The following is a 27530-nucleotide window of genomic DNA, read 5'->3' as shown; positions in this document are numbered from 1 at the left end:
ATGTTCTGGATACTTTCCATGCCTATTTTATTTAAATCTCATAACAACACTTTGAGAGAAGTAGCTTAACGCCGTCTTACAAACAGCAGACTGGTCCCATAGAAGTTCATTGCTTTGTCAAGGGCCACTGAGCTGTAAGTGCCGGAGCTGTGATGGGACCTGGTCTGTTTCACTCCCAAATCCCTGCTTTCCTCCTTGCACCACGACTCATGCTTGCTGCCAATTCTGGGCTGGGTTTGGTTTGATATCATTGCCAGGGGCAGGGCCACTGGACTGGGGAGACGCTTCTGCATGGAGCAGGGCTTGGCTCCCACGAAGGTCTGAGGCCAGGCAAAGATCCGTCTCCTCAGGCAGCAGCTCCGGGGCCTGGACAGCAAGGAGAGGCCTGTAGAATCACACATCACCCAGAGAACCCATGGGAGGGGGCCTCATCAGTCTGTAGAGAGGGCCAATCTCTGCTTAGCTGACTGGCCTTCTCAGCTAGTGCTCATAGTTGGCACTGCTTATTGGACTTGATTTGAATTAGATTAATTAGCAGGAAAAGCCCAGAGGAACATTTTTCTCACGGTATAAATCAGAGGTGGCAATTGGCGGCTGCAGACCGAATCTTGACCAGGGATGTGTTTGTCTGGCCCGCATGGTATTTCTCTAACTTTTTGGATTACATTTAGCATTTATAAATTGGGAGATTTCATATTTAAACATCTGGGATTTGGGCTTTTCTTGAAAAATTGGGAGATCTAGCCAACAAAGATGGGTATTTTTTTCATGACCCGCCCCCCCACCCCAGTTGAATAGTAACTGCCCCAGTTAGATGTCACCTGTGCTCTGTGGTCAGCCGCACCCCATAATGGCTGTCATTCATCTCACCTGCCTGGCCCCTGAAGGATCTGAATTTGTCGCCTTTACACGAATCCTATTTTTACAGAAGCTAGTTGCCAATTAAAGCAAAGCCTCCTTAATCTGTTTCTTAGTGATATGGTTTCATTCATTCATTAATTCAACCAGCATCTAGTGAGTGGCCATTATGTGTTTCACCCTGTACTGGATGTGAGTCATAAAAATATGAATATTTATTAAAACAGTCATAAAAATGTGAATAAGGTATAGTCCCCACTGTTGAGGTGCTCAAATTCTAGCTGAGATGAGATCTGTGCAAATTGCTCTGGGAGAACAGAGAAGTGTGGTAAACCGAATAATCCTCCCCTGCTCCCCGCCAAGATGTCTGTGTCCTAATCCCTGGAACCTGTGAATATGTTACCTTAAATGGAAAAAGGACCTTTGCAGATATGATTAGATTAAGGTTCCTTAGATTTGGAGATCATCCTGCATTAGCTGTGTGGGCCCAGTGTAACTCCAAGGGTCCTTAGAAGAAGGAGGCATGACAAAGTCAGACAAAAAGGAAATGTGAGGATGGAAGCAGAGGTCAGAGAAGAGAAAAGATGCTACACTGCTGGCTTTGAAGATGGAGAAAGGGCCACCAGCCAAGGAATGTAGGCAGCCTCTAGAAACTGGAAAAGCAAGGAGATGGATTCTCCCCTAGACCCTGCAGAAGGAACACAGCCTGCTGATACTGATTTTAGCTCACTGACACTGATTTTGGACTTCTGACCCCCAGAACAGTAAGATAATAAATCTGTGTTGTTTTCAGAGACCAAGTTTGTGGTAATTTGTCACAGCAGCCATAGGAAACTAAAACAGGAAGGGAGAAATTTTTTCTGGGGTGAATGAAGGAAAGAATATTTGAATTGGATGAATAGGAGTTCATCAGGTATAGAAAGGGGATGGAAGGCATCCCAGGCATAAGGAAGAGGATTATGCAAAAGGTATAAAAAAGCAGGGCATGTTTGAAGGTTGGCTATTGGTTCATTGTGGCTGGACCATAAGGTGTATGATGGCTGAAATAAGAGATGAGGCCAGGGAGAGGGGCTGGAATCTTGACTTAGAACTGGTTGCATGGGAAAAGGGACCAGTTCTAAGTCAGAATTTCTTATAATCTCAAAGATTATAAAAAAGGGAAGGGTGATCCAATTTATGTTTTAGAGAGACTGCTCTGGCATCTTGTGGATGGTGGATGGAAGGGACCAGACCAGAGGTAAGGAGACCAATGAGACTGTTGCAGTGACCCAGGTCACACAGAGCCATGGCTGGGATGGTGGCTACGAGAAAAAGGGAAGTGATCAAAGACACCTGAACTAGGATTGACAAGACTCGGAATCTAACTGAATGTGGGGAGTGATGGAGAGGGAGGAGTGATGACTGCTGGGATTTTAGCTTGAGTGCGTTCACTAGCACACAGGAGTGGGCTTGTGGGAGAGCAGGGCTGGGGGCAGGGAGAAATGATGGGTTCTGTTTGGGACATGGTGAGTGTGAGGGGACCATAGTGCACATGGGAAGAGTTGCCCAAAGGCAGTTGGCAATCACATCTCCATAACCCTGCTCTCTGGGGTGATGTTCAAGTCATCTGCATTCCTTCTCTTCCCTGGCAGAGGTGAGGAGCAGGGGACCTGCGACTGAGGGGCTCAGTAGTGTGCTGGTAAATGTTCAACAGCTGGCTCTCTGGGAAAAAAAAGACTTTGATATATAGCATTTGCTGACTCCTGCGGTATAAATACTTCCATCATGACCAGTTTTAAGTTACTAACTCAACATCACTAAATGTGGAGTTAGGAAGAGGTACACAGGCACCAGCATACCACTGGAGAAGTTCCCACAAAGTACAAGATGGAAGGGCCTAAAAATCCACCTCCTTCCCAAGACAGGCTCAGTGACTCACTGAGGCCACACACCTGGGGAAGGCCCAGGATCTAGGAGGCAGCTTTTGGTCCTCCATTGATTAGAGGCAGCATCAAGCCCTGCTGATGGCCCTTTGGTGTCCTGGTCAGTTTTGCAGACCTGGGGATACCGTGTTGTCCTTGACCCCAGGACAATGACTCATGTCACTCTGGAGTGAGTGACTCAAGGAAGAGGCTGCTGGGCGGCCTGGAACAAAGAGAACTGGGAGAGATTTATTTCTCCTGGGAGCTCAAAGGGGGGCTTAGATACTTTTCTGCTGTTCCCTGTGCCTTCAAACTGCCTCCGATTAAGCAATTGCACATATTTCCAAGAAGAAAGAAAAATTTTTTCAAGTGGACTTAGTTTTTAAAAAAAGAATTGCTAAAGTGAACAAGCTGGAGAGGAAAGCTGGGGAGATGTTCTGGCTTACCTCCTGTCCTGGCTAAGGCCGGGGCTGGGGGTGGATAGAGGTCTCGCTGGGACTTGACCACTTTTCAGGGGGTGTAGAACATGGATCTCAGGCATTTCAGGGTTTCTCCAACCCTCCCCTTCTTCCAGAGTGGCATCTAAGGTCCAAGGGGCTTCCTGAGTGCAGACAGTCGGGGTGAGGAGGGCGCCCATCATTTGACAAGGTGATTCTCCTGTTTCTGTCAGTCCTTGCTTAGTAGGTAACTTCTGAACCTGCCTTTTCAAGGCACCTTCAGGTCTAGCAACTGTCTGCTCCTAGGTGCACAGAAATGATAGTGTTCTCCGCTCTGTGCTCCCCACCCTACCCCCTGTGAGGATGTCTAAAGGCCTCATCTATCAAGTCATATCAAATAGCCATTTCCTCTCTCTGGGGTCTTCTCCTCTGGGTTCTGTCTGGGATATGGGGCCCAAGACCTGTCTGCTCTCAGATTTGGGGATCTTTTCCCACTTCCCCAGGGAAGCAGGGCACAGGCCCCGTTCTCAGGGACTCACCAGAGTCTACCCTCTCACTGCTTCCCCTCCACTTTTCCTGTCTTTCCTTTGTCCCATAATCTTTACTAGTCTTTGGTTGGGGGGAGATTTACCATTACTTAGGGTGTTTTTGCCCAAATCCTTTTTTCTGCGCCCTGAGCCCTTCCTGTTTCCCTAAGGGCTAGCTCTTTGTGACATATAAGGCAGAGATAGACTCCCTTTCCTCTATCTCCTGCTGCTACAACTGCCCCCAGCGCCCCTCCCGGGCAGTGAGCACAGAATGGCCTCCCTGTTTGCCCGAGGGGAAGGGCAGTGGGGGACAGGATATGCGAGGGGAAGCAAGGAGCCTGTTAGGACTCCAGACGTGCCACCTATCTTGAGCAGCCCCTGCACGTCCCCCACCCGTCGAGCGTCGTGCACACTCCTGTACTCTTCCTCTGGGGGCTGGCCCGGCCTCCCCTCTTGGATGTGACCCTGGTACAGGTCTCAGCAGGTGCTGACTCACCCTCAGGGCTCGAATGGGTTCTGGATCAGGGGAGGAAGGCACCCCCAGCCAAAAGAGCCCATGAGAGATCCTTGGGACTGGAGAGCACGGCCAGAGTGTGCAGACCCCAGGGAGTGTCAGGAGTGCTCAGGGACTCCTTGCCGAAGCACCGCTGGGCCGCAGCCCCTGTACTCCCAGCCCCTGGGCCAGAAGGATTGTGGTGGTGGTGAGAGGTCATTGAGGGGGTCCCTTCCGGTCCCTCATCCTCCCCTCTCTGTTGCCCCCGAGGCCTCTTCCTTCTACCGTTCTACACCCCACCCTTGCTCTCCACTCCTCCTTTCAATCCAAATCTGCTTTCAGGGTGGAAACTTGGGGCTCCCACTGACATGCCGAGGACTGTGCCCCCTTCAGTCATCCATTCTCTCATTTATCCTGTGCAGCCTGAGCACTTGCACCAGGTCTCAAGCTAGGTTTCATCTCTCCCTTGCAGAATAACAGCCTCTGTGCTTTGGGAGTCAGCACAGGGGTGGCAGAAAGGTCAGGGTCTTTGGAACCACATAGACTCAGGACTGACCACAGCACAGATCTGGGACAGGCCACATCATAGAGCTGAGCGTAGACCCGGGACTGACCACCGCACAGAGCTTGGATGATCACAGTGCAGACCTGGGGCTGACCACAGTACTGCATGCTGTCTCTGTAAACCCACCACTGCAGCCACTGGTTGCCCAACAGCAGAGTGAATGGCCCCTGGCAGGTTTAATTCCAATTATGTCTGATGGTCTTTTATCTGATTGTCAGTACAGAGGAGAAGCCCTGGCCAGGCCAGGAATCTGTCTCCTTAACGTGCCAGAAACAAAGCCAAGAACTCTGCCACCCAGGATGAACACCAAACTCTCTGGGCCTTGGTTGGGTTTTGGTGATGCTGTGGCTCAGAGAACTCAGCTGCCTGATTCAGAGAATGGGAAAGGAACTCACTGAGGGTATAGTCTGTGTGGCACCCTGTGTGTATTTCCTAATTTAATCCTTACAACAACTTTAAAAGGTAGGTACTATTGCCTCCATTTTACAGATGAGGAAACTGAGGCCAAGAGGAGACTAATCCAGCAGGAAAGAGGCAGAGGGAGAATTAGAACCCAGTCTGCCAAGGTCCAGAGCCCTCTCACAGCATCTCAAGGTTAGGAAGCAAGATAGAGCTATTGTGAGGGAGACCCCAACTTGGGCTCACTTGTGGGGTACAGGACTCAGCTCCGCAGTTGGCCAGGTCTAGGAACCCACAGAGGCACCTCTTAGCACTTTGAGCTGATCTCTGATGCCCAAGGAGATTTTCCAAGTGTATCCAGTGCTGCCTGGGGCGAACACAGGGAGTTGGGAACATCTTCACTCACCCAAGATCAGAGGCACTGCCAAGGGATGCCTGCTTTCACAGCATGGACACATCAGCTTATTATTTACTAAAAGCAAACCTTTCAAAATAAGAGGCCAGAAGGCTGACATGTGTAGTGGGGCTGGGGGGCAGGGTTCTGGGACCTTCTCTGGCTGCTCTTCACCCACAGGTGTGGCTTTGGTCAAGTCCCTGCCCCTGTCTGGGCTTGTCGGATGGGAGCAGGGGTAGGACTGGCCCTTCTCCAGTGGCCTCCTTGTCATCCTCTGAGTTTGCAGAGGGACTGAGAGGGATGTGTGTGCAGTCACCCCAAACAATTCCCTCCATCGAATTCTTCATCTAGAGATAGACCAGTGGTATTAATAGCAACTTAATCTCTTTCAAATTCTTTGTGCTGCTAAAATGAAAGCAAAAATTCAAAGCTGGAAGAACAAAAAAAAAAACTCCCTTCTGAGAATTCTGAGTCACTCCAGAAAGGTCAGTGGAGTCTAGGTTAACTCATTATTTCCCAGAAGGGCCTCTGGCTCTTCCGACACCCAAAGCTTAACAGAGGGAATATGAGAGCCACTCAGTTTGCAGGCTGTGCTCCTGGGACACTGTGGTTTCAGAGCGGGGTTTGGTCTCTTCTGGACTGGTCACAAGGCTCTGGGAGAGGCATCCCAGGGGCCATTGTAAGAGGCCACTGCTTACCAAGAATGCCACCCATGAGCTAGTGGACTTGGCCCTGCAGGGAGATGGGGAGTCAGACTGACCTGTGGTTGACTTCCAGCATTGCCACTCATGGGTGATGCGACTTAGGGCAAGTCTTTGAGCCTCTGTTTCCTCATCTGTAAAATGAGACTAATCATAATGTTAATAATAATAGTACTTACACTATCCACCTCAAGGGTTGCTGAGAGCACCGAAGGGGATGTAAAGGCCCTTGAGAAATCATGACTCTTTTTTTTTTTTTTTTTTAAAGGGAGGTCAAGAAAGTCAGTTTTTTTTAAAAAATTAATTAATTAATTAATTAATTAATTTATGGCTGTGTTGGGTCCTCGTTTCTGCGCGAGGGCTCTCTCCAGTTGCGGCAAGTGGGGACCACTCCTCATCGCGGTGCGCGGGCCTCTCATTATCGCGGCCTCTATTGTTGCGGAGCACAGGCTCCAGACGCGCAGGCTCAGTAGTTGTGGCTCACGGGCTCAGTTGCTCCGCGGCATGTGGGATCTTCCCAGACCAGGGCTTGAACCCGTGTCCCCTGCATTGGCAGGCAGATTCTCAACCACTGCGCCACCAGGGAAGCCCAGAAATCATGACTCTTAATGTTGGCCCCTGTGCCTGCTGGCACATAGGCAGCCCCACAGGAAGCCACCCCCATCCCATGACTGAGATGTGCAGGATGGAGGTGTTCTGCCAGTTGTGGGTGGGCATGCCTGTGCTTTACGGCTGCTCTGTCAGAGCAGCCCCCTCCTGCCCTCTCCCCACGGCTCACAGGGTCCTACAGCAGCCATTCCCAGGGGCAGAGTCTCTGCTACTCACCTAACAAGTGTGGGCCTTTCTGGGGTGAAAGGTTGGATGGACAAACTAATGGACAGTTGTATAAATAGAAGATTAAGAAGTTGAGTGGTTGAACACATGGACCCACAGACCGATGGATGGATGAATGGGTGCGCTTGCCACCCTACATAGTGGGGATCATGCAGCCTCTGACAGTGGGCCCGCTCTTTTGTCCCTGTAAAACCCCTAGCCTCACAACCTGCTGCTTCCTCTCCCCTGTCCCACCACTATCTTATCCCCTCTGGGAATGCACACTCCAACTCTCCCCTGCAGGACAGGGAGAACCCATGCGGCGTTCAGCTGCTACACACTAGCAGAACTCCTGGTGCAGGAGACGGAGTAGAAGAGGGGAAAGATGAGGGGCCTTGGAATCAAACTAGCCTGGGTTATAATCCTTGGCCTGCCACTTATTAGCTGTGTGATCTTGAGCAAGTTGTTGCAGCTCTCTGATCCTTAGTTCCTTAATGTATAAAATGGAAATAATAAACAAGATAGCATCTGAAATGCACCTCGCATAGTGTCCGATATTCAGTAGGCGACCTAGAAATATCTGATGAATAAAAAGGAATAAAAGTATATTAGTTTACTTTCTTTAATGAATAGCCAGGGGCAGATAAAAATATTTAAATGTGGTTTAGAGGCTTTTGGCCTTTTCGGTGACACAAATCATTGGATAGTTATTCCAGCAGAGGCTTAGATAATTTGTGCCAGGAACAAAGGTAGCTGGACCAGTCAAGTTGCTTCACTTCTCTGCACCTCAGTTTTCCTTCCTGTAAAATAGGCCGAGCTGTATCGTTAAGCACTGGCTGGGGGCAGAAAGAGTAGAGTCCAAAGGGCTGATGGCTCTTGGCAATGACCCACCTAACCCTTTGCTGACCAAGCTGGAGAGGCAGCAAGAAGGGCCCTGAAAATGGGTTAAAGAAGGAGCGGCTCAGAGACCAAACATCACTAAATATTTTCTCCTTTTTTGGGTCGTTGCTCTAGATCGCCACTTCCTGGAGACTATATTCTAAACTTTGCTGTGATGGATGCGAGGTCCACATGCCCGCAAGGTCCACATGCCCACGAGCTCCAGAGGAACCCAGATGTCACCCTGGGGGAGGGACTCTGCTTTTACCTTGCTATTTTAAGCAACGAGTTTACAATAATGGATGGGAGAGAAAGCGACGGGGCAGGAGCAGCATGGGAATGGCCTGGGAGGGTGGGGCTGCTGGGGCCCCCACTGAGGATCTTGGGGTTCCATCCTGTCAAGGGTGGGACCTCAGCCAGCCTCCACTCTGCTTTATCCTGCAGCAGCTGACACCTCTTAGTGCTTGTCTGACTTCATTCATTTCTGTTTTACTTTGCTTTCTGACCCAGGGACTGACTTCAGGTCTTTCTTGAGGAGCAGGAGGTGAAGGAAAGGAAGTGGAGGTATTTCTGATGCGACTTTGGAATTCCGTGGTCCTAGAATCCTATGGGATGGGGCCCTCAAATCTGTGGTTTGTTGTGATTAGGAGGAGTTCAGGATTTCAGGGACTTCCAGGGTTGGAAAAGCCCCCTGAGGTGGGTTAGGAATCCTATGACCCTTGCCCCAGCCTTGGATGAAACTCTCCCAGGAATGGGGAGCTCATTACCTTAAAGAGCAGCCCATTTCATTTTCCGACTGTTCCAACCACTAGAAAGTTTTCCCTTGCCTTGATCTCACCTTTCCGTCATTGGCCATGCATCTACCCTTTGGGGACAATAGAATTACATGAATGGCTTTCAAATATCTGCAAAGAGATTTTATTTCTTCCTGTACCTTCTCTTTTCCAGGCTAAAGGTCTTTAGTTCTTTAAACACAAATTCTTGTCCTGCTTCCCCTTTTTGGAACATGCCCCAGATTGTCTGAATCCCTCTTAGCTTGCAGGGCACAATACACTTCATGTAGATTAAGATATAAAAGAAAAGTAGAACTGTCAGCTTCCCTGTTTTGGAAACCATACTCCTATTAAGACAGCCTGGATGGACTTCCCTGGTGGTGCGGAGGTTAAGAATCCACCTGCCAATGCAGGGGACACGGGTTCGAGCCCTGGTCCGGGAAGATCCCATATGCCGTGGAGCAACTAAACCCGTGTGCCACAACTACTGAGCCCTCGTGCCACAACAACTGAAGCCTGCGCACCTAAAGCCCGTGCTCCGCAACAGGAGAAGCCACCGCAATGAGAAGCACGCACACCGCAATGAAGAGTAGCCCCCGCTCACCGCAACTGGAGAAAGCCCACGTGCAGCAACGAAAATCCAATGAAGCCAAAAGTAAATAAATAAAATAAATAAATTAAAATAAAATAAAACAGTATTTAAAAAGAAAGACAGCCTGGAGACCTGCACACACATTACACATCATTTTAAGAGTTTTCTTGGGATGTGTAGTGCACTTTTCTGGTAGAATTGGGGTTTGTGCGTATTCTTTTGCTACCCTCAAACCCTGTTACCATATACTTTGCCCAGCACCACTGTTGTCACTGCTGCTGAAATCCAAGTCAAAGTGATAGTAATCAATTACAGAGCTCACCTTTGGGCAAACCTGATGCTGAGTTTACTCATACAGAAACAATCTGAGCTGGGAGGCACAGCATGCCCTGGCCCCAGAGCTCTCATTCCCAAGAGCCAGGTTAAATCTGTCCTCTTGACCATGACCCACCTTCCTATCTTACCTCCTCCACTAGGCCTCCAGTTATTCTGTTCAGAGAAATTCAGTCAGCATTTCAGTGTTCATGATTCAGTCTAAATACCATTCTAGCGTGGACTCTTCCCTAAAACTGTATTCCACTCGTCTCAATTTCTGGAGTTAGGGACCCTTTTCTGGGATCCTGCAGCTTCTCACTTCCAAAGTGTTTACCTCCTTATCTTGTTTTCCAACTTCCTCCCACCATTGGACTCCGTGTTCCTTGAGGGCCAAGACCACATTTTCATCATCTTTATGGTAGAGTAGGTGTGAGTGTTGGTGGTGAAGGAATGAATGACTCTGCTCACGGATCATCTTCTTGAGATGAGATTTCTTGAGCCGACCAGCAGGGGTCACCCCAACTGTTTCAGAGCTGAATAGGGCTCCCTGTCCACCGCAGAGAATGACAAAAGTCAAGATGGTGGTCACAATGACTAAAACCCCGGGGCTAAAGTTCTCCAGTTCTTTAAATACAAGTCAACAAGCATTTCTGGATGAACCTTCTGGGTATCTGTGATCAATCAGACCCTTTGCCTGCCTCAGGGAGCTCAGTCAAGAGATGTGTGTTAGCTAGGATCGTCTGTCAGAGCTGTAACTGATGCCACATCTGAGCTGCACCACAGCACTCTGGCTCTAGGGCCTTCGCAAGCCCTTTCTGTGGTCCAGGAAGATCACCTGGTGTCCTGGGTGATGGCAGGGCTTCCTGGCTTCTCCTCCTGCAGCCTCCAGCAGACAGCATCTTGCATAGGACCCAGGGTATAGTGGATACTCAGTAAATGGCAATGTCCTCCGTTTGCGCTGTGTGTGTCCCAGCAGCCCCCTAACTGCAGCCAAGGGCAGGGTCTGAGGATGACATCTGCCTCTGGTGCCTTTCACCTGCTGTCTCCCAGAGCAGCTCCTTCAAGGAGCCTCTGAAGTTGCAGAACCAGGCTGGTTGTTGGTTTTTCGGGTCCCTGGAGGTGTCATCCATCCCCCTAGGGCAGGGGAACTAAAGGAGTTTAGGGGTGGGAAGAGCCCAGGCAGAGCCCTCTGGACTCTGGCCAAGCTTCTGGGCTGCCGAACAGCACGCAGGTAGCCTCTGTGAGCACCTACTCCATGCTGGGTGCTTTGTCTCTTTGCATCCTTGGGACAATCCCACATGGGAGGCATTCTTATCTCTGTTCCCCTGACGAGGAAACCAAGGCTCAGAGGTGAAGCAAAGGTTCAAGGCTACACAGCCAGTGAGTGGCAGAGTGAAGACTCAGATCTAGGTACCTGGTTCCAAAGCCTGTGCTCTATCTACTATTTCTGCTCTCCTGCCTCTCCAGATGGAGACCTGACATGACTGGTCCCCTTTTCTAAGAGGAAGCAGAGGAGCCAGACCCATTGACTCAGGTTTATTGGAGAGATTTTTGTCTTACACCTCTTGACTGGCAAGAAACATGAAAGTGTGAAAGCGCAGTTAGTACTTACAAGTAACAGTCGTTAGTAGTTACAAGTTAGTACAAATAATTACAAGTTAGTAGTTAAAAGTAAACCCAGTTCAAACTGACTTAAACACTAAGAGACTTAATTGTTTCTGTAACTGGCTAGTTCAGAAAGAGTTCCAGCTGCAGGTGAGCTTTGATCAGGGCTCCAGCTCCGTTTCTCTGCAGGTCTCCTGGGTCTGCTCTCCTCTGGGTGTGTCAGATTTCTCCTCAGTCTGACCTTCCTCATGAAAGCAAAATGGCACCTGAAGCACCAGGTCTCACATCTGCACACTCCACCACCCGGAGCAAGAGAAAGCATCTGGGTCCCAGAGCATTGCCACATGTTCATTGGCTTAGGCTGGATCCATTGTCTATCCCTGAGCCAATCACTGTGGCAAGATGGGTGAGATTATGCTGACTGGAGTCAACCCCAGCCAGGCCTTACCCCATGGGGAGGGTTAAGTGTAGCTTTGGGGAAGCAACCCCAGGTTGCTGAGGGCGAGCACTGCACAAGGCACAGGAGATCCACCCTGGCTGAGCCTCTAGACCCATGAATTTAGCAGGCCTGACAGGTCCAATGAGAGCTGTCCTCAAGTGAGAGAGCCCCGTACTGAGGGTTAGAAGAGCTGCTGAAGGGCATGAGGTGAGCCATGGGGCAGGAAGTTGGGAGACACCATCATTTCCTCCTCCCCCACCAGGCCAGGCAAGGCTGTGTGGTATAGTGGCCTCCAAATCAGGAAGATCTGGATTCAAATGCTTCGTTCTTTGTATGATTTGGGCAAGTGACTTCTACTCTCTGAAGCAGTTCTCTCATCTATAAAATGTGAATAATAATGCCTGCATCAGAGGTCATCGTGAGGATTAATTTAGGTGATGTCGGCAATGCTCCTAGGATAGTGCCTGGCACCCAGTAGCTGCTCAGCACATGTTTGACAAATACAAGTCTGGCTCCCAGTGGAGTGTCCTCCATCGGCTATGGCTTTGAGGAGCTCGAAGCACTCTTCTCCCTTCTGGGATGGCTGTGTTTACTGTATGGCCCAAATTAGATGCAAAATCTCTGGGTCACCTCTGACTTTGTAAACAGAGCCAGAGAACAGGAGGAAATGCAATTCCAAATGCCCTCTGCTCGCCTATTTTAGCCCTTGTTGATGCAAACTCAAGCAGGCTCTCTCCGCGGCTTGTGGCACCTGGAAACGGGACCCAGCACGGGTCAGGGATGGGAGTGGATTTGACTTGTCCTTTTGGCGTCTCCTCAGCCTGTGGAGCCCAGGTCTCCTAGAGCATCTTTGGGGCTGACGCAGCGGAGGTTCCGGGCACGTGCAGCCACTCCCACCAGGAGGCTGCCATGCCCCACATTCCCGAGGACGAGGAGCCCCCCGGAGAGCCGCAGGCAACCCAGAGCCCGGCCGGCCAAGTAAGTGCCTCCCCCCTGCTTGCAGCCCGCCCGGCCCGGGCCACGCCAAGCGCCCTGGGCTGAGGCCACGTGGTTTGCTGACAGCCTGTGCAGGCTTCAGTGGACCTGGGGAAGGTGTGAGGCTTCCACGCCGAGGAATAAATACCCAAAGGTCGTTTGAATTGACCAAGGTCCCCACACATCCTGAGAGTGGTACCTTCTAGGCTGTGTCTGACTGAGGCCCCCTGGGAAGTCACACCACCCTCCTAGGATGGGGAGAGACTCGGAGGAGGACCGTCAGCACGGAAGGCCTCGTATATCAGGGTCGTGGGCACAAGCACAAGGTCACTTAAAGTGAATCCACTTGAAATGAAGGTCAAAATTGCTCAGTAAATAGTGAAAAAGGGTTTCAGTGAGGTTTTATTATAAAAAAGGAAATGATGAAAGTAAATTAAAGGGGCTCATTGAGGTTATATTGTACAAATGAAATGGTGAAGACAAGTTATTTTTAGCCGTACATATTACAAAACATAGCTTGCACGCTAATTTTTAGAATGAACAAAGAATTTTAATCAAGTGCGTTGACTTTGGTATTGGTATATTTTTTATGCCAACAAAATGAGCTTTTCATGTGTTATCACAACCTTCACATTTTACTTTATAGCACCTTCATTAAGAGATTCTGTTTGTTTAATATTTAAGGGGTTCATTCATTTTCCTAAGGACCCCTTTCAATCCCTCAATATTCAAATCGTTCTCTCATGAAGAACCTATCTTGCCATCATCCTCATAATTTTGACTTCATTTGTTAACTGGTCCAACTCCATCTGCTTCTCATTGGTCTAAGACCTTGTACGTGAAGTTCTCAGACATGGTTTTGTGAACTTCGTGAACTTTGCAGTTGGTTTGCACTGAACTTATATCATCCTGTTGTATCTGACACTTCTCCAAACTGCCCTGAGCTAGAGGGATAGACACTTGTTAAGTGAGGGAAGATTGTATGAGTGAGCATTAATTTGACAAGTGGGCAGATTCTTAGTGAATAGTTTCATGTTATGATGACATTTGTTTTCCTTACACATCATAACTGTGGGAACTAAGATAATAAACACTTAGAAAAGAATGGCCTCTTGTATCCCCACATCCCAAGCTCATGGGATTGAGATGTTGCAGAACTTGGCAGCCTTGGAGAGCCCTTGAATTTCTAAACGACAGTGAGCCAAGCCCCCGTGCCTTTGGATGCAGGCAGCAGCTCAGGTCTTTATTGAGCCCCGGCTCCCAGAAATGTCCTGGGCTGCGGTAGGTGCTGCTCGCCAGTTGCTTTCAGTGGCTCTGAGCTGTTCCTCTGCTCCTCCACGGGTGACATCTAGTCTTCCCCAAACTGTGTGCTCTGCTATTGCCCCCTTCCTGCTGCTGCTGCTTACCACGTGTGGACAATTCCCCCAAAGAGTTGCTAACAGTGGACCGTAAGGTTTAACCAACAAAAGATGTCCTAGTCTACTGAAAGCTTGGAGTTTAAAGAAGGGAAGGACAGCACAGAGTAAAATACATCTGGATTCAAATGTCACGGCTCCCTATCCTCAGGTCACAACTTTCCCAGGTTCTGTCCCCTTAGCATCCCCACCTCCCAGCCCGGGACCACTTCTTGCTGTGGTCATCCCTGGCCCCTTCCACTTTACTCACAAGGATAGTGCCCTTAAGCTGGACTCTGATGCAAAATCTAGCTCCCGAATCCTGGGCAACTCCCCCAAACAGCTGCCATGCCCTGCTCCCCAAGAATATAAGTGTTCCTAAAAAATAAATAAATGAAAGATGGGCAAAGATGCAACTCCACCCTCAGTGAAGAGATCCTTTCACAATGAGTTCAGTTCCTCTTGGTTCCAAACCTCTCTAATTAAAAGACACTTCAAACCTTCTCCTCAACAGACACAAAACCAGACAGCACAAAAGCCCGCTGGCCTTTCTGACCATCATGGCTTCAAGCCACACGTAGATGTAGCTTCACTGGGTCAGAGGTGAGGGTGAGTTTCTAGGGGTGGCCAAGCAGGGGGAGGGCCCCATGAGCTCACCACACAGCTGAGGGTTAGAGACCCCTAGCTGAGCATCAGAAACTCCAGATTCTGGGCCCCCACAAGCTCACTTTCCCTGTGACCTTGAACCAGAACCAGACTTCTATACTATAGACCATGGGCCCTCGTGGTCTCTGAAGGTCCTTCAAATGCTCAAGGAAGACAAGACAATAAAGAGACTGTTTGCAGGTCCCGATAGCCTCTGCATTGCCAGCATCCAGCTGGAGGAGGACCCATGAGGAACTCAGGTGAGCTGGAGCCAGCATGCCCAGATCCTATAAGAGAGGACCATTAGCACAGGATTTAAGAATGTGGACTCTGGAGTGAGCCCAGACTGGGCTCAAGTCACAGCTCCTCCACATCCTGGTCAAGAGACGTGATGCTGAGTCTGTTAACTTTCCTGTGCCTCTGGTTCCTCGTCTCTTCCCCGGGCAGGTGTTAGCGGCTGCCTCCTGGACTCTTGTCTGTTCAGCCCAGCCCTTGAGGGCCTTCTTTGGCCTGAGGGACCATGGAGCTGGGACAGGTTAGACCCCAGACTGAAGGCCACATCAGATTCAGTATTATTTTATTCTCTGCCCTGACTGACAGGCACTGGGCCTCCCTGAGTTCTCCAGAAGCCCACGGGCATCATCAGTGAAGAGGATCTCCCTCTACTGCACCTATCAGACGACCCACATTGGGCTTCTCAGGCAGCCACAGCCTCAGGGGAGGGTCAGGCCTTGTGAGTTGGGCCAGAGCCTCCGGGGGCTGAAGCCTGAGTCCCTGGGAGCAGCAGAGGCCACGCAAGCAGGGTTGGCCAGGAGGGCTGGGCTGGAACTCCCAGTACTGTGTGAATTCCCACTCTGTGAAGCAGGCAAAGAACAGAGCATCCTTCTGACTTTACAGCTCCCCGGGGTCCAGCCCTACTTCTGGTTCCTCAGGCCCCAGCCCTCATTTCCCATCACTGACACGAGCACTAGCTGAGGCCTTCTCACACAAAAACACAAAAGCTGTAGGCCTAGATCCTGTTTTTCTTTCTGCACATACACATGCATACACACACACGCACACACACGTGGATGCTAAACGCACTTTCACACACACACAGACTCACACAGACAGACGCAGACAGAAAGGCAGACCCTTTAGGACCCTAATCAGAAGCTGTAATCAAAACCCACAAAGAAATAAAGCCTCCTGACCATGCACTGTGTGAGACTGCATCCTGATCAGTGTTTCCTGGGTTGGCCCTTGAACAGGGAGGAGCTTAACGGCGTGAGCTTGTAGCCAAGAGGTTCTTGCAGGAATAGAAGCTGTCAGGACAGGAGCCTAGGACCTTAGGGGACCCCAGAATGACAGGCCATCAGAGCTAGAAGGGATCTCAGGTAACAGGAAGTCCCTTTCTCCAAAGGCAGGCAAAATTCTGCAGAGTGTAAGTCACCTGGGAGCTTTTTAACCCCAGATTCCTCTGCCGACCTAGAACGGCTGAGCCAGAGTCCCCTGGGGTGGGTCTGTGCCGTGGTTGGCAGCTCTGTTTCCTGGTCAAGCTGGAGCCCGACTCTCCCTCAGTTCTGCCCTCACAATGGCCTGTCGTGGGGTGAAGACCCACTGATGCAGGACGGCAGTTTTTGCATCTTCCCAGAGCCTCTCAGCCTCCGGTTCCTCCAGACTTTGCTGCCATGACCGCCTTCAGAGGCTCCTCCCGCCCCTCCCCTGCACACGTACCAGCCTGCCTCTGCCTCACCGTGGGGCACCAAACTTGGCCCCAGGCCCCAGAGGCAGTGTGACCAGGACACCAGCTCTTTCCAGGCCTGTGGCCAGCAGCCATGTCAGAAACGCCACTCACTGGGACCACATGGCCTCCTCAGAGGGGCCTTACAAACCTGAAGGTGAGGGGAAGTTCATATTAGCTGTAAGAGCCCAATTTTCACTGGCTCTCACTTCCACCTGGAAAACCCCCCACCCTCCTCCAAGGGTTTCAGGAAGCCCCCAGGGACAGGTCAGTGCGAGCTCATAAGCTGACCTCACATCTTTCACATCATCTGCTCCAGCATCCCTCTGCCCACCACTCCCTGACCATCCCCTCACCCTGTTCTCCATTATCCGCAAAACCACTAATAACAGCTAACCTCGTGCCAACAGGTACTACACTATTAACTCATTTAACTTCCAAGCCACCTTATGAGGTAGGTATCATCAGCCCCATTTCATAGCTGAGGAGACTGACGCACAGAGAAGTTAAGTACCTTCCTCCAATGTCACACAGCTCGTAAGTGACAGGCCCAGGATTTGAACCCAGGCAGCCTGGCCCTAGAGCCCACACTCTTAGTCTCTGCCCTGCTCTGGGGCCTCTGTGAGAGGTGCCTGGACCAAGGCAATACTGTCCTCTGCTCCCAAAACCACTTGTCTGAGAGGGCCGACCTGGGCCCTGCAGAACTCACCACCACATAAACCCCGAAGCACCGCAGCTTGTGGCACTGGGTCTCACCAAATGCCTTCTGCCCGCCATCCTCTCAGGTGTGTGAGCCCGTGCAGCTAGGGGACGAAGCTCCATGTCACACATCTTGCCCAAAACCCAAGCTGCCCTTGCCCCATCCTGTGCAACCCCCTTCCTCATTCTCCTTCAGTCGATTGATGAAACAGCCCAGTTGGATGGGTATTGACCCCTAGAAACCCAGGCCACTGTGCTGTTCCTGCTTCAGGCCACAAACACCCGTTACTCTCACCCCAGGCCTCCCTGAGCACCTACTTGGTACTGCACTTTCTGATCCTCTAGACAGAAGTTGATGCTTAACCCTCATATACAGCAGTGTCTGGTTGACAAGATCACTGCAGCGCTCAACTAACCAGTGGCATCCCTGCTCTCAACCCAACCCCTATCCCTAAATGTTAGTTAACTAAAAATGAGGTTGGAGTGTTTTTTTGGAGAAGCAGCCCTCTGCATGTGGCCCTAACAGGAAGGGATCTGTTTGTGGAGCTCCTAGAAGCTCTGACCACGAAGCTGCGGGGTCTCCCCTTGTTTTGGCCCAGAACTGGAGAGCATGGTAGCTGCCACCATAACAAACCTGGAACTCTCTTCCTGCTTAGCGTAGTAAGAGACCCATTCAGGCTTACCACCATCATCCTGCACGGCTGTCCTTTAAGAAGAGTTCCAAGCAGTGTTCCCCAAGCAGCCAGGGAGTTCCGGAAGGTGCAGCAAATGCTTCCGTTCCATAGGAACATGAGATATAAGCTATGTGGCAGAGTGGAAATGACCTGGGCTTCACACCACTGTGTTACAGTAATAGCCCACACCCTCCCGACTAACCCAGTGAGAACCTTCATACCGTGTTTCCTATGTGACAGGCACTGCTCTAAGCACTTTACATACAACAACACTAAGAGGTTGGTATGATTATTATCCCATTTTCCAGGTGAGAAAACTGAGGCAAGGAAGTACACTCTAATCCCTAGAAACTGGGCAGTACCTTGAATACTCCACTTGAGGATTTTGAATTCATACTTATCTCATCCCACCCTTTGCAAAAACAGCCTCCATTCAGATCTTCAGTGAAATATATTCAAGTAAATTATCAGTAAAGCATTAGAGTCTGATGTACAAGATATTGGAGACATCTATTGGGCACCTGCTATGTGGTCTCATCTCCCAAGGTAGATATTATTATTATCTCTATTTTATAGAAGAAGAAACTGAGTCTTTGGGAGGTTGTATTATTGTTGAAGGTCATATGGTTGTGTCGTGGTTGAGTGGAGATCCAAACCCATTTCTGCTGAGCTGTTCCCGCCGCCTTTGTCTCCTTCCCTGGCTCCACCCAGCAGTAAAGCCAGTGTCCTGGACACCAGAAGCCCCAGGTATGGGAGGCAGGTGCTTGATGCCCCATCCTCTATGGAAAAGAAGCTTGGAAAGGGTCAAGAGGACTGTTCCACCAGGATGGCTTCTAGCGGTTCTGGTCAGGGAGTAAGATCTATGAGATTGTAGCTGTGGAAGTGCCTAGGACAGAGCAGAAAGTGCTTTAGAAATGTTGGTTATTACAGATGGTCAGGAATGTACATTACAATTATTTGTCCTTAGTTCCTATTGTGAGCAATGGAGTAGCTTGTCATTTTTTGTCTCTCTGAGTCCCCTGTCAGATTGCATGCCAGCTACTTAGGGTCAGGGGCTATGTGTGTGTCTCCATCCCTCAGCATAAGCTCTAGCGTGTGGTAGGAGCTTAGCGAGGGAGGGAGGGAGGGATGGAGGGATGGATGGTTGTGTGGATAACTGGCTGTATGGATGATTAAATGCCTAGACTTAAAGGAGGAGGAGATGGACAGGAGGGAGGAGGAGAGGATAGACGATGACGGATGAATGGCTGGCTGGCTGAGTGATACCCCCCCAACCCGCAGCGTAAGGCTATAATAGACACTGTGCGCACTGTTACACTCTGAAGTCTGTGACATGAGAGTAAAAACAGTGATGAGGAAGGCAGGATAATCTGGGGGGGGTTGACCCCTGACTGCTAGGAATCGACTGGACAATGGCAGGAAAGAGGGTCCACGGAGGCAGGGCAGGCCATGGGTGCATGGGGGGATCCACACAGTGGGCGTTGGGAGCCTTCAGGAGACCGGGTTCTGGTCCTCAGCGCTTGGCAAGGAGGAGCCCCAGGTCCAGCCGAGCTCGACAGAGGCACTTCTGCTCTCTCCCATGCTCTTCGCACTCGCTGCTGGAATAATCATTTTTTTCGCAAGTCCGCAGAGGGTCCTTTTATCCTGTCACGAGAGTGCTAAGTCCTCTTTGCGGCCAGGGCCCCCTATCCAGAGGCAGTCCCTGTTTGCCCTCCAGGCTGTGAGAGAGGGACCTGGGGATACAGCTGCAACAGTGCCTACCCTCTATCACCATCCTCACTGTCATTGTCACCCTTAAAACAAGCCTGGAAAAGGGGGATTATTAGCTCCACATAATGTTTGAGAACTTGAAACTCACAGAAGTTAAGTGACTTGCCTGAGGTCACCCAGGTGAGATTCCAGTGTAGACCTCCCGACTTCAGCACCCCACACTGCCTTCCTGCACAGTCCTCTTCCAGGCTGTCTGCCAGCGTCCAAGCGCAGGAGCTAAACTCCCCACTCCTGCTTGGACTGGGGCTGGTCTGTTGCCCAGAGCTTCTGAGCCAGGCCTAGTCACGTGACATTGGGGAAAGGAAGCTCATATTCCCGTCTGTGCCACTGGCCTATATTTATCCCTGCACCCAGGCAGTTAGGAAACTGTTGTGCATTCCTGGGAATTTATGAGTGAAATAAACATTTAAATGTTTCTATAAGGTTTATTTAAGGAGAACAAAATGTGACCTGCTGGGTTATTAAAGGGTGAGCTTTCCGGGAGATGGCCCAGCTCCCGCAGTGCTCGGCTGACTCCAGGGAAGGGGAATGGATCCCTGGGAAGGCTGGGCCCCTGGAAGGTGAGAGGGGTGCCCCTGCTGTCTTTCCTGTAGCTGTGTGTTCAGCCTGGAGGGCTTCCTGGAGGAAGGGGCTCATGAGGGAGGGTGCAGCTGGGAAGAATAAGAGAGGCGTGTCAGAGGCCTGCAGAGCACCAGGAACCAGGGGAAGTGAGACCCAAGACCTGGAGACGACTTGTAAGGGCAGTGTGTGTAACGGGAAGGCCAAAAGGCCTGGTGTTGGTCTCTTCCCCTATTTACCAGCTGTGCGGCCCTGGACATAACATGTCTGTTTTTTTGTTGGTAAAGTGGGGATTGAAGTGGGAAAAGAGGGGAGAGAAAAGAAATGTATTAATTCCCTAATTCCATGCTCAGGGCTTTTGCTTTCATCTTCTCATTTCCTCTGCACAATTCTGTGAGGTCAGGAGGTGTTATCACCCCAAGTTGTTCATGGGTGTCCTGAGGTTCATTCGCAGAGTTGCTGGGAGGATTATGAGAAAACACACGGGAAGTGTCTGGGACAGAGCCCCACATGCAGTAGGTCTGAGTAAATGTCACTTCCCTCTATCCACGTTTGTGCCTTTGCCTCTGCTATATGTAAAAGGCATCTCTACTTTGTCTGAGATGCAGATGGTGAGAGAGTGAGTGGAGCCAGGTGAAGGTGGCCTTGGAGGTGGGCTTCCCTGGGTCACTGATACTTGGGCTTGTGTGGCCAGATGCCCCAGCGAAGATGCTCTGTGGCTCTGTGGCCAGAAGGGTGAGACCCTCCTAATTTAACTCCAAAAGGTTGTTCAGACCCAAAACGAAGAACAACAATCTCCTCAAAACCAAATTCCAAAGTCATTAATTTCGCCCCAAAGTTACCAATAACAGAATATAACATCTGACACTCATTGCGCCTTTACTAGCTGCCAGGTACCCTTCCGCTAGCTTTCCATCTGGAGCTGCCAGATTTAGCAAATGAAAATAGAGTTATGTCCATGCACTATTTGGGATATACTTACACTCAAAAAATTATTTGTTGTTTATCTGAAGCTCAAATATAACTGGATATCCTGTGTTTTGTCTGGCAATCCTATTTCTACATTAATCTATGGAATCCTTGTAACTACCCTGTGAGATCGTTATTTTACAGATGAGGTAACTGAGGCACAGAGAGGCAAGGTCACTTGCCCAAGGTCACACAGCTAATGCGAAAAACTGTATGATGAATTAGTGTGGCTCCGGAGCCTGAGGCCCTTGAAGTCCGGAAGGCAGGAACTTGCCTGGCGATCTCTGTTTGAACCTGCTGACCCACAAGCTTTCTTGAGGTCCAGCCTTCTGTTTCGGCAGTTCAGAGTGGGAGCAGGGATGGGTATTTACACTGCATTAAAACCTGGCAGAATTCACCCAGAGGGCCGCTGGAATATTCCCACACTCTCTCCTGATTACTGTCTCTCCAGTACCTGCTAAAGTGAAACCCAACCAGCACAAGACTGAATGTTCCCCACAAAATCAGTTTTGCAGAAAATTAGAAGTTGCCCAGAGCTTTCTGTGAGCTGATTAGGGAGAGAACAATTTGATTTTATTATCATGTATTTTGCACACATTGGAAGGAGAGAGTGAGGACATTCCAGGACATTCCATCAGTGTATTAGAGGATTTCTCCCTGATTGCTTTGTGTCTCCTGATTTTTAAGCAGCTTCAGATTGTGTGCGTCCATGGTTACATGCTTGGCGCTTGCCACCATGGCTTGTGTCTGCCTTTCCGTGTGGGGACCTCTGCCCCTGACCTTCCTCTGAGTGAGGGTGCCTGCAGCCCCATGCGTGACAGTCACCTCAAGAGAGCTTTGCTGCAAGTGGCCTTTCACCAGGAGGCACAGAAAACGCCTACCAGAAAGCAGTGCCTTGCAGACCATTACCTCACAGTGTCAGCATTAAGGGCATCAGGCCTGGGCGCCACCTGGGATGGGGTAGGGGTGAGGAGGAGGGTACTTCCACCCGACTCCCCATCGCATTGTGCTAACTGGGACGCATTTCAGAGGCTGCCTAGTTCACCTTTGCCTCCAGGCCCTAGCATAGACCACAGCAAGCACTAGGCATTCAAGAAACGTTCGCTGTATGAATGGACAGAACAAAGCATAATAATGTGCAGATGTTTACAGGCTGGCCCCCTCTCTTAGACTCTAAGACTTTTGAAAACCTTTGTGTCAGTCATAAACAGCAAGGGTAAGACAATGTGCACAAGAAAGAATTTAATGGAGCTGGAGGAATAAGCCGAGGGGGGAGGGAAGGAAGAAGGTGGGGAGGGAAGGAGAGAGGGAGGAAGAAAGAGAGAGAGAGGAGACTGGGGCGGGGGGTAAGCAAGTGAAGAGTCCAAGGGGAGAGGAGAGGTGAGGGTAGGAGTTAAGGTTTGTTCTCCTTTGAGGTGAGAATGAAGAGTGGACTTCTCTCTCTCTCTCTTTTTTTAAATAATTTTTATTGGAGTATAGTTGACTTAACAATGTTGTGTTAGTTTCTGGTGTACAGCAAAGTGAATCAGTTGTACATATACATATATATCCACTCTTTTTTAGATTCTTTTCGCATATAGGCCATTACAGGGTACTGAGTAGAGTTCCCTGTGCTATACAGTAGGTCCTTATTCGTTAACTTTTATATTTAGTAGTGTGTATATATCAATCTCAATCTCCCAATTTATCCCAATCTCCCAATTTCTCCCCAGAAACATTTGCTTTTTATCTGCTGAACGATTCTCTAAGGCAGACTGTCTCAGAGACTCGCCCACATGGATCACAGCTTCATTGGCTTTCAGATCAAATAGTTTAACTTCTCGGTCAAACCATGGATGCTAGAAGAAGCATATATTTCTCTTTATCTGCTAGGGATGTCTGTATTTGTCAAATTGTTCCCTCCTTTTTATAGTTTCATCTTTTTATACCTTATAGTTTATTGTTGGTGACTTCAGATTGCTTTGGGAAATAGGTAGTGTGTCAAAAAAATTAAATAAATAAACTGCATTCTACTTACTTAGCAGCTGGAATATATGAGACTCTTGGAAATGGGTATATAGTATAACCCGAGCACCACCACCACAATTTTATTTCTAGAATACAACATGCAGAAATTAATGTTTGGCCCCTTCTGCCCCCTTATGTAGACCTAGCCCATCATCACCAGTGCATGCTGGGAATTTGTAAAAGCCCCTCCAAGGGATGTCAGAAACCATATGATATAACAAATGTGAAAATGATATTTTAGCCAAAGTGCATTTCTTCTTGTTTACCAGAGGATTCATGCAAGAAATTCTCTAAATGTGATAAATATGGAAAATGTGATTTTCAGAGGCCAAATTTTCACTGTAGAAATAAATTCCACCCAGGGAAGGAACCTCACACATACTATAGGCATAGTCAGTGTTTTGATTGGCATTGCCATGGTAACAGTCACCCATGAGGCCCTATGGAAAGAAGCTCCATCAGGATGTTGTGGAAGTTACACGGCCACGAATAACTTCTAGAGATCTATTGTACAGCAGAGTGCCCAGAATTAACGCTACTGTATTGTGTACCCAAAAATTTGCTAAGAGGGTAGATCTTATAAGTGTTCTTATCCTCCTCATCATCATTATAAAAACAGAAGGCAGGAGGAAACTTTTGGAAGTGATGGATAGGGATTGTGGTGTGGGTTTCGCAGTATATACTTATCTCTAAACTCATCAAGTTGTGTACATGAAATATGTATAGCTTTTCATATGTCAATCACACCTTAATGAAGTGGTTTGAATAAAAAAAGATGACGTGGGTGGAGGAGGCTTTAAGCACAAACCTCCTGCGCTCCAGAAAACCAAGACAGGCTAAGAATCATGGGTCACAGGAGCAGTAACTCAGATGCTTTTGGGGCCAGGCAGGGAGTGTGAATGACTGAAACAAGCCAGCGTGAGCTGACTCCAACCAAGGTTTACTCGGCAGAACCGTGGAATCAAGATGGCTTGATCTCCTGGTTTTTTAGGAAAAGCAGGAAATCCAGACCTTTATGGGAATTCTTCTAATTATGAAATGTTGGTAACTAATATAAAAACTTGTAAACGCTACTCACGGCAAACAGGCTCCCAGGTCTCCAATTTGCACCTCTGAGCTCAGAGGATAGGATTCAGAGGAGGCTAATTCTCTAACTGAGATCCAAGAGGCCATGTTAGCAGGAAACCCTTTTAGTGATGTGAAGAGAAGCCCCTGGGAAAACTTCAGCCCTTTCTGCTCCCCAGAGAATCTACCCAGGAGAAACACCTTCCCTCTGCCCCACATTCCTTCCACTTCACTGGCTCTCCCATTGAGCTTGGCACTGCCTGGGCCCTGCCTGCCCCAACTCCATCATCACCTGCCATTTTGACACTCTGCTTCCCCTTCTTGACCTCAGCAGCTCCCGTGGGTGCTGTTCCACTGTGTGTCCTCAGGCCCCACACCATGATCCAGGATCCTCTGCTTCCCTCCTGGCCCCTTGGAAGGCGCCAGCCCCTCTGCTGCTTGCTGGTCTCACACCAGTGAAGCCTGGTGGACAAAAGGCGGGGAGAACTGAATGGAGCTGCTGTTCATCTGAGTGATAACCATGATTAATGGGTATTTGTAGATCAGATGACAGTTATAAAAGGGCATACACATTCATCACTTCATTTTATTCACACAAACGTCTTCTGAGACCGCAGGCCTTTGACTACTTTATAGTTCTGGGAACTGAGGGACAGTGCAACAAGAGGACAAAGCAGGTGACCAGCTTATCACCAGCCCATCAGGGTGAAACTATCCACAGAAGGAGTTGTTGCTTTTGGGGAACCTTCCTGAGTGTCTCTTCCAGGAGGAGTCTTTGACAGAAGGATGTATATCTGCATTCTTGGAGGCACTGGAGCTCTGGGGTCATGAGGAGAGGTTGGCCAGTCCTGGCTTCAGCCACAAGCATCATGCTGACTCCCTGTCACTCTACCTTGGCCAACCGTGCATATCCAACTGGAGAGTGACACGGCTCCAATTTACTAGGGAGCTCCTCAAAATTCCTATGGGGCAGAAGGATGCTTCAGTAATAGGGCCTCTTCCAGCAACTCAACCAATGGGAATCACAGGGATCCATGGATGGATCTGCTGTCAACATTTCTGTTTTTCCTTTGGGCAGTCAAGTTATTCCCAGGCCTAATCCTCAGTGTTCCCCAGCTCCAAAACCACGAAGACCAAACTCACTGGAGTAGCACCCAAGGTCCTTCAGAAGCTGGCTCAACCTCTTATTCTGATTTCATATTTTGCCCTAAAATTAGGTTCTTGGACCTCATTATAACATGTCAAGCAATTCTCTGAAGCATTTTCAGGAACTGAGAAAAAGAGACCAAATACTATAACAAAAGATGTTGCCCCAAGCTTTTATCACTCAGGAAGTTCCAAGTGTTTGGGGAGCTGTAAGCCAGGAACTGTGGATGAAGACCAAATATATATGAGGAATATATTTTTGTCATCTGAATGACCAAATATATACATTTCTTATAAATCACAATATTGCATCCCTGGGCCCTCCTATTTCACATACTCTATAGTCTATGCTCTAGCTACATTATGAATCCCTAATGCCCAGTTATGCCTTTTACTTATGCTGTTCCCTTTGCCCAAAAACCTCTCCCCTAATATCTTTGTCTTGCAAGCTCCTATTATCCCTCAAGACCTAGCTCAAATGTCCCCTCCTCTTGAGAGTCTTCTCCAGCTCCCCTCATGAGAGAGTTTTCTTTCCTTTTCTTTGAGCTTTCACAGAATGTGCTTCATCCCTTATCATCTTATACTTATTATAAGTATTAATTACTTCTCTGTATCCCTTGCTTGGCTGTGAGCTCTTGAGGGTCTTTGTATCTCAAACTGCCCCTGGCACATGATGGATAACTAAACTGTATTTGTGGAATAAGAGAGAAAAGTAATCTGACAGTAATATTACCATTTATTGAAAACATCAGTCATGTGCTAAGTGCTGTGTCAACATTATTTTTAATCCTCACATCAACCTTGTGAGTTAGATTTTATGATCATGGGGCACAGAGTGGTTAGATAACTTGCCCAAGGACACACAGCTAGTAGATAATGAGCAGAAATTTGAGTGCAGTGTGATTCTTCCAAAAGGCAGTACTGCTTCCTGCTCCTCCTACCCAGCCGAAGTCCCTGCCCAAACTTCCCTTCCATGTGCTCGGGGATTCTGAGGGCTTCCCCCTCCTCCCATCACTGCAGCTCCCTCCTGCTGAAAGGTCCTGGAACACAGGGGTCCAGCGTTCCCTGGCTAGACTCAGAGACTCTTCTCCAGCTCACCCGGCCTCATGTTTGAGGCCAAGGGAGGGAAGAGATGCAAATGAAAATGGGAAGAGCTGGTTTCACTAAAAGTTGTGGGATTTGAGAAGTCCAGATAGTACTGTACAGTACCCACCTGACAACAAAGAATGATGTGAAAAGGAGAGAGAGCCTCCTCCTCACCTTGCAAGGAACCAACACCTGCATACCAAGGGCTCAAGAACACAGCTCAGCCTGGCTCTGCGAGGGCAGCCCCCAGGCCATGGCTTCAGTGGCGCCAGTAGAGGTAAGAGCACTTAATGCCCAGGGACTCCAGAAGGACACGACCTCCAGAGACAGTGGCCATGGGCACCTGCTGCTCTGAAGCTTCAGGAGGCCACACCAATAGTGCAGGTGGTGTGACATGCTCGGGAGCCCAGGGAGACAGGACTTTGGCAGGGAGAGTAGGGCATTCACAGAGGGCCCGGGCTATACCCACCAGTAAGGGGGCAGGGCAGAGGAGAAGGCAAATGATGAAGGGTCATATGACAGGACCTCTGGAGAGTCTCCCAGACATAGCTGGGAACAACTCTGAGATGGAAATACCGCAATAGCATGTGGCAGAAGAACCAGAGAGTTACTGTGTGTTACTGTTAACTGGTCCTATTTTTACCCCCAGTACCCTTAGGTGTAGGAAAACACAGGTTGATATGCATCTTCACGGATCTTATTGTATATCCTACACAGTATTGCTTTTATTTCATTCTTTCATTTACTCACTCAACAAGTATTTTTTCTACTCCAGATAGGGTTTTACAACTCACACAGCCATTAGCAGCATAACAGTATACAAATTTCACTACAACTTCTCCATCCTAGGATGTAATAACTCTTTCATTTTGATGGTTAGTAGTTTTGTTCTATTTTCTTTAGTGGTTACAAACTATCTCAAAAATCTAAGGATTGGCTCCTAATTTTGTTCTTATTTCAGAAACGTGTATTTATGTAGATAAACATTTTTACAAAGTTACAAAAGTTAAAGCGTGTTCCATTATCCATGGAACAAATCACCTTTATTGAAAGGTCACAATTAGCCAAATGTAGGGCGTCACTGAGGATTGGGAATGTGTGGTGTCACTGCCTTTTCTGCTGGCCTCC

The 27530-nt window shown here is 49.0% G+C and overlaps 1 protein-coding gene across 1 annotated transcript in view; it reads left to right on the top strand.

Moving 5' to 3' along the window:
* The window catches only part of IRAG1 (inositol 1,4,5-triphosphate receptor associated 1), a 169210-nt gene that overhangs the window by 78996 nt on the left and 62684 nt on the right, over positions 1–27530 (top strand). The window contains exon 3 of the mRNA XM_036862322.1: positions 12512–12669. Within this exon, the coding sequence (XP_036718217.1) occupies positions 12601–12669 (69 nt within the window). The 5' untranslated portion in view covers positions 12512–12600. The remainder of the gene's footprint in view (positions 1–12511; positions 12670–27530) is intronic.

Source organism: Balaenoptera musculus, chromosome 8 (assembly GCF_009873245.2).
Source record: "Balaenoptera musculus isolate JJ_BM4_2016_0621 chromosome 8, mBalMus1.pri.v3, whole genome shotgun sequence".
Taxonomy (NCBI): domain Eukaryota; kingdom Metazoa; phylum Chordata; class Mammalia; order Artiodactyla; family Balaenopteridae; genus Balaenoptera; species Balaenoptera musculus.
The sequence above is the reverse complement of the archived record's forward strand: the minus strand, read 5'-3'. Positions and strand labels throughout refer to the sequence as shown.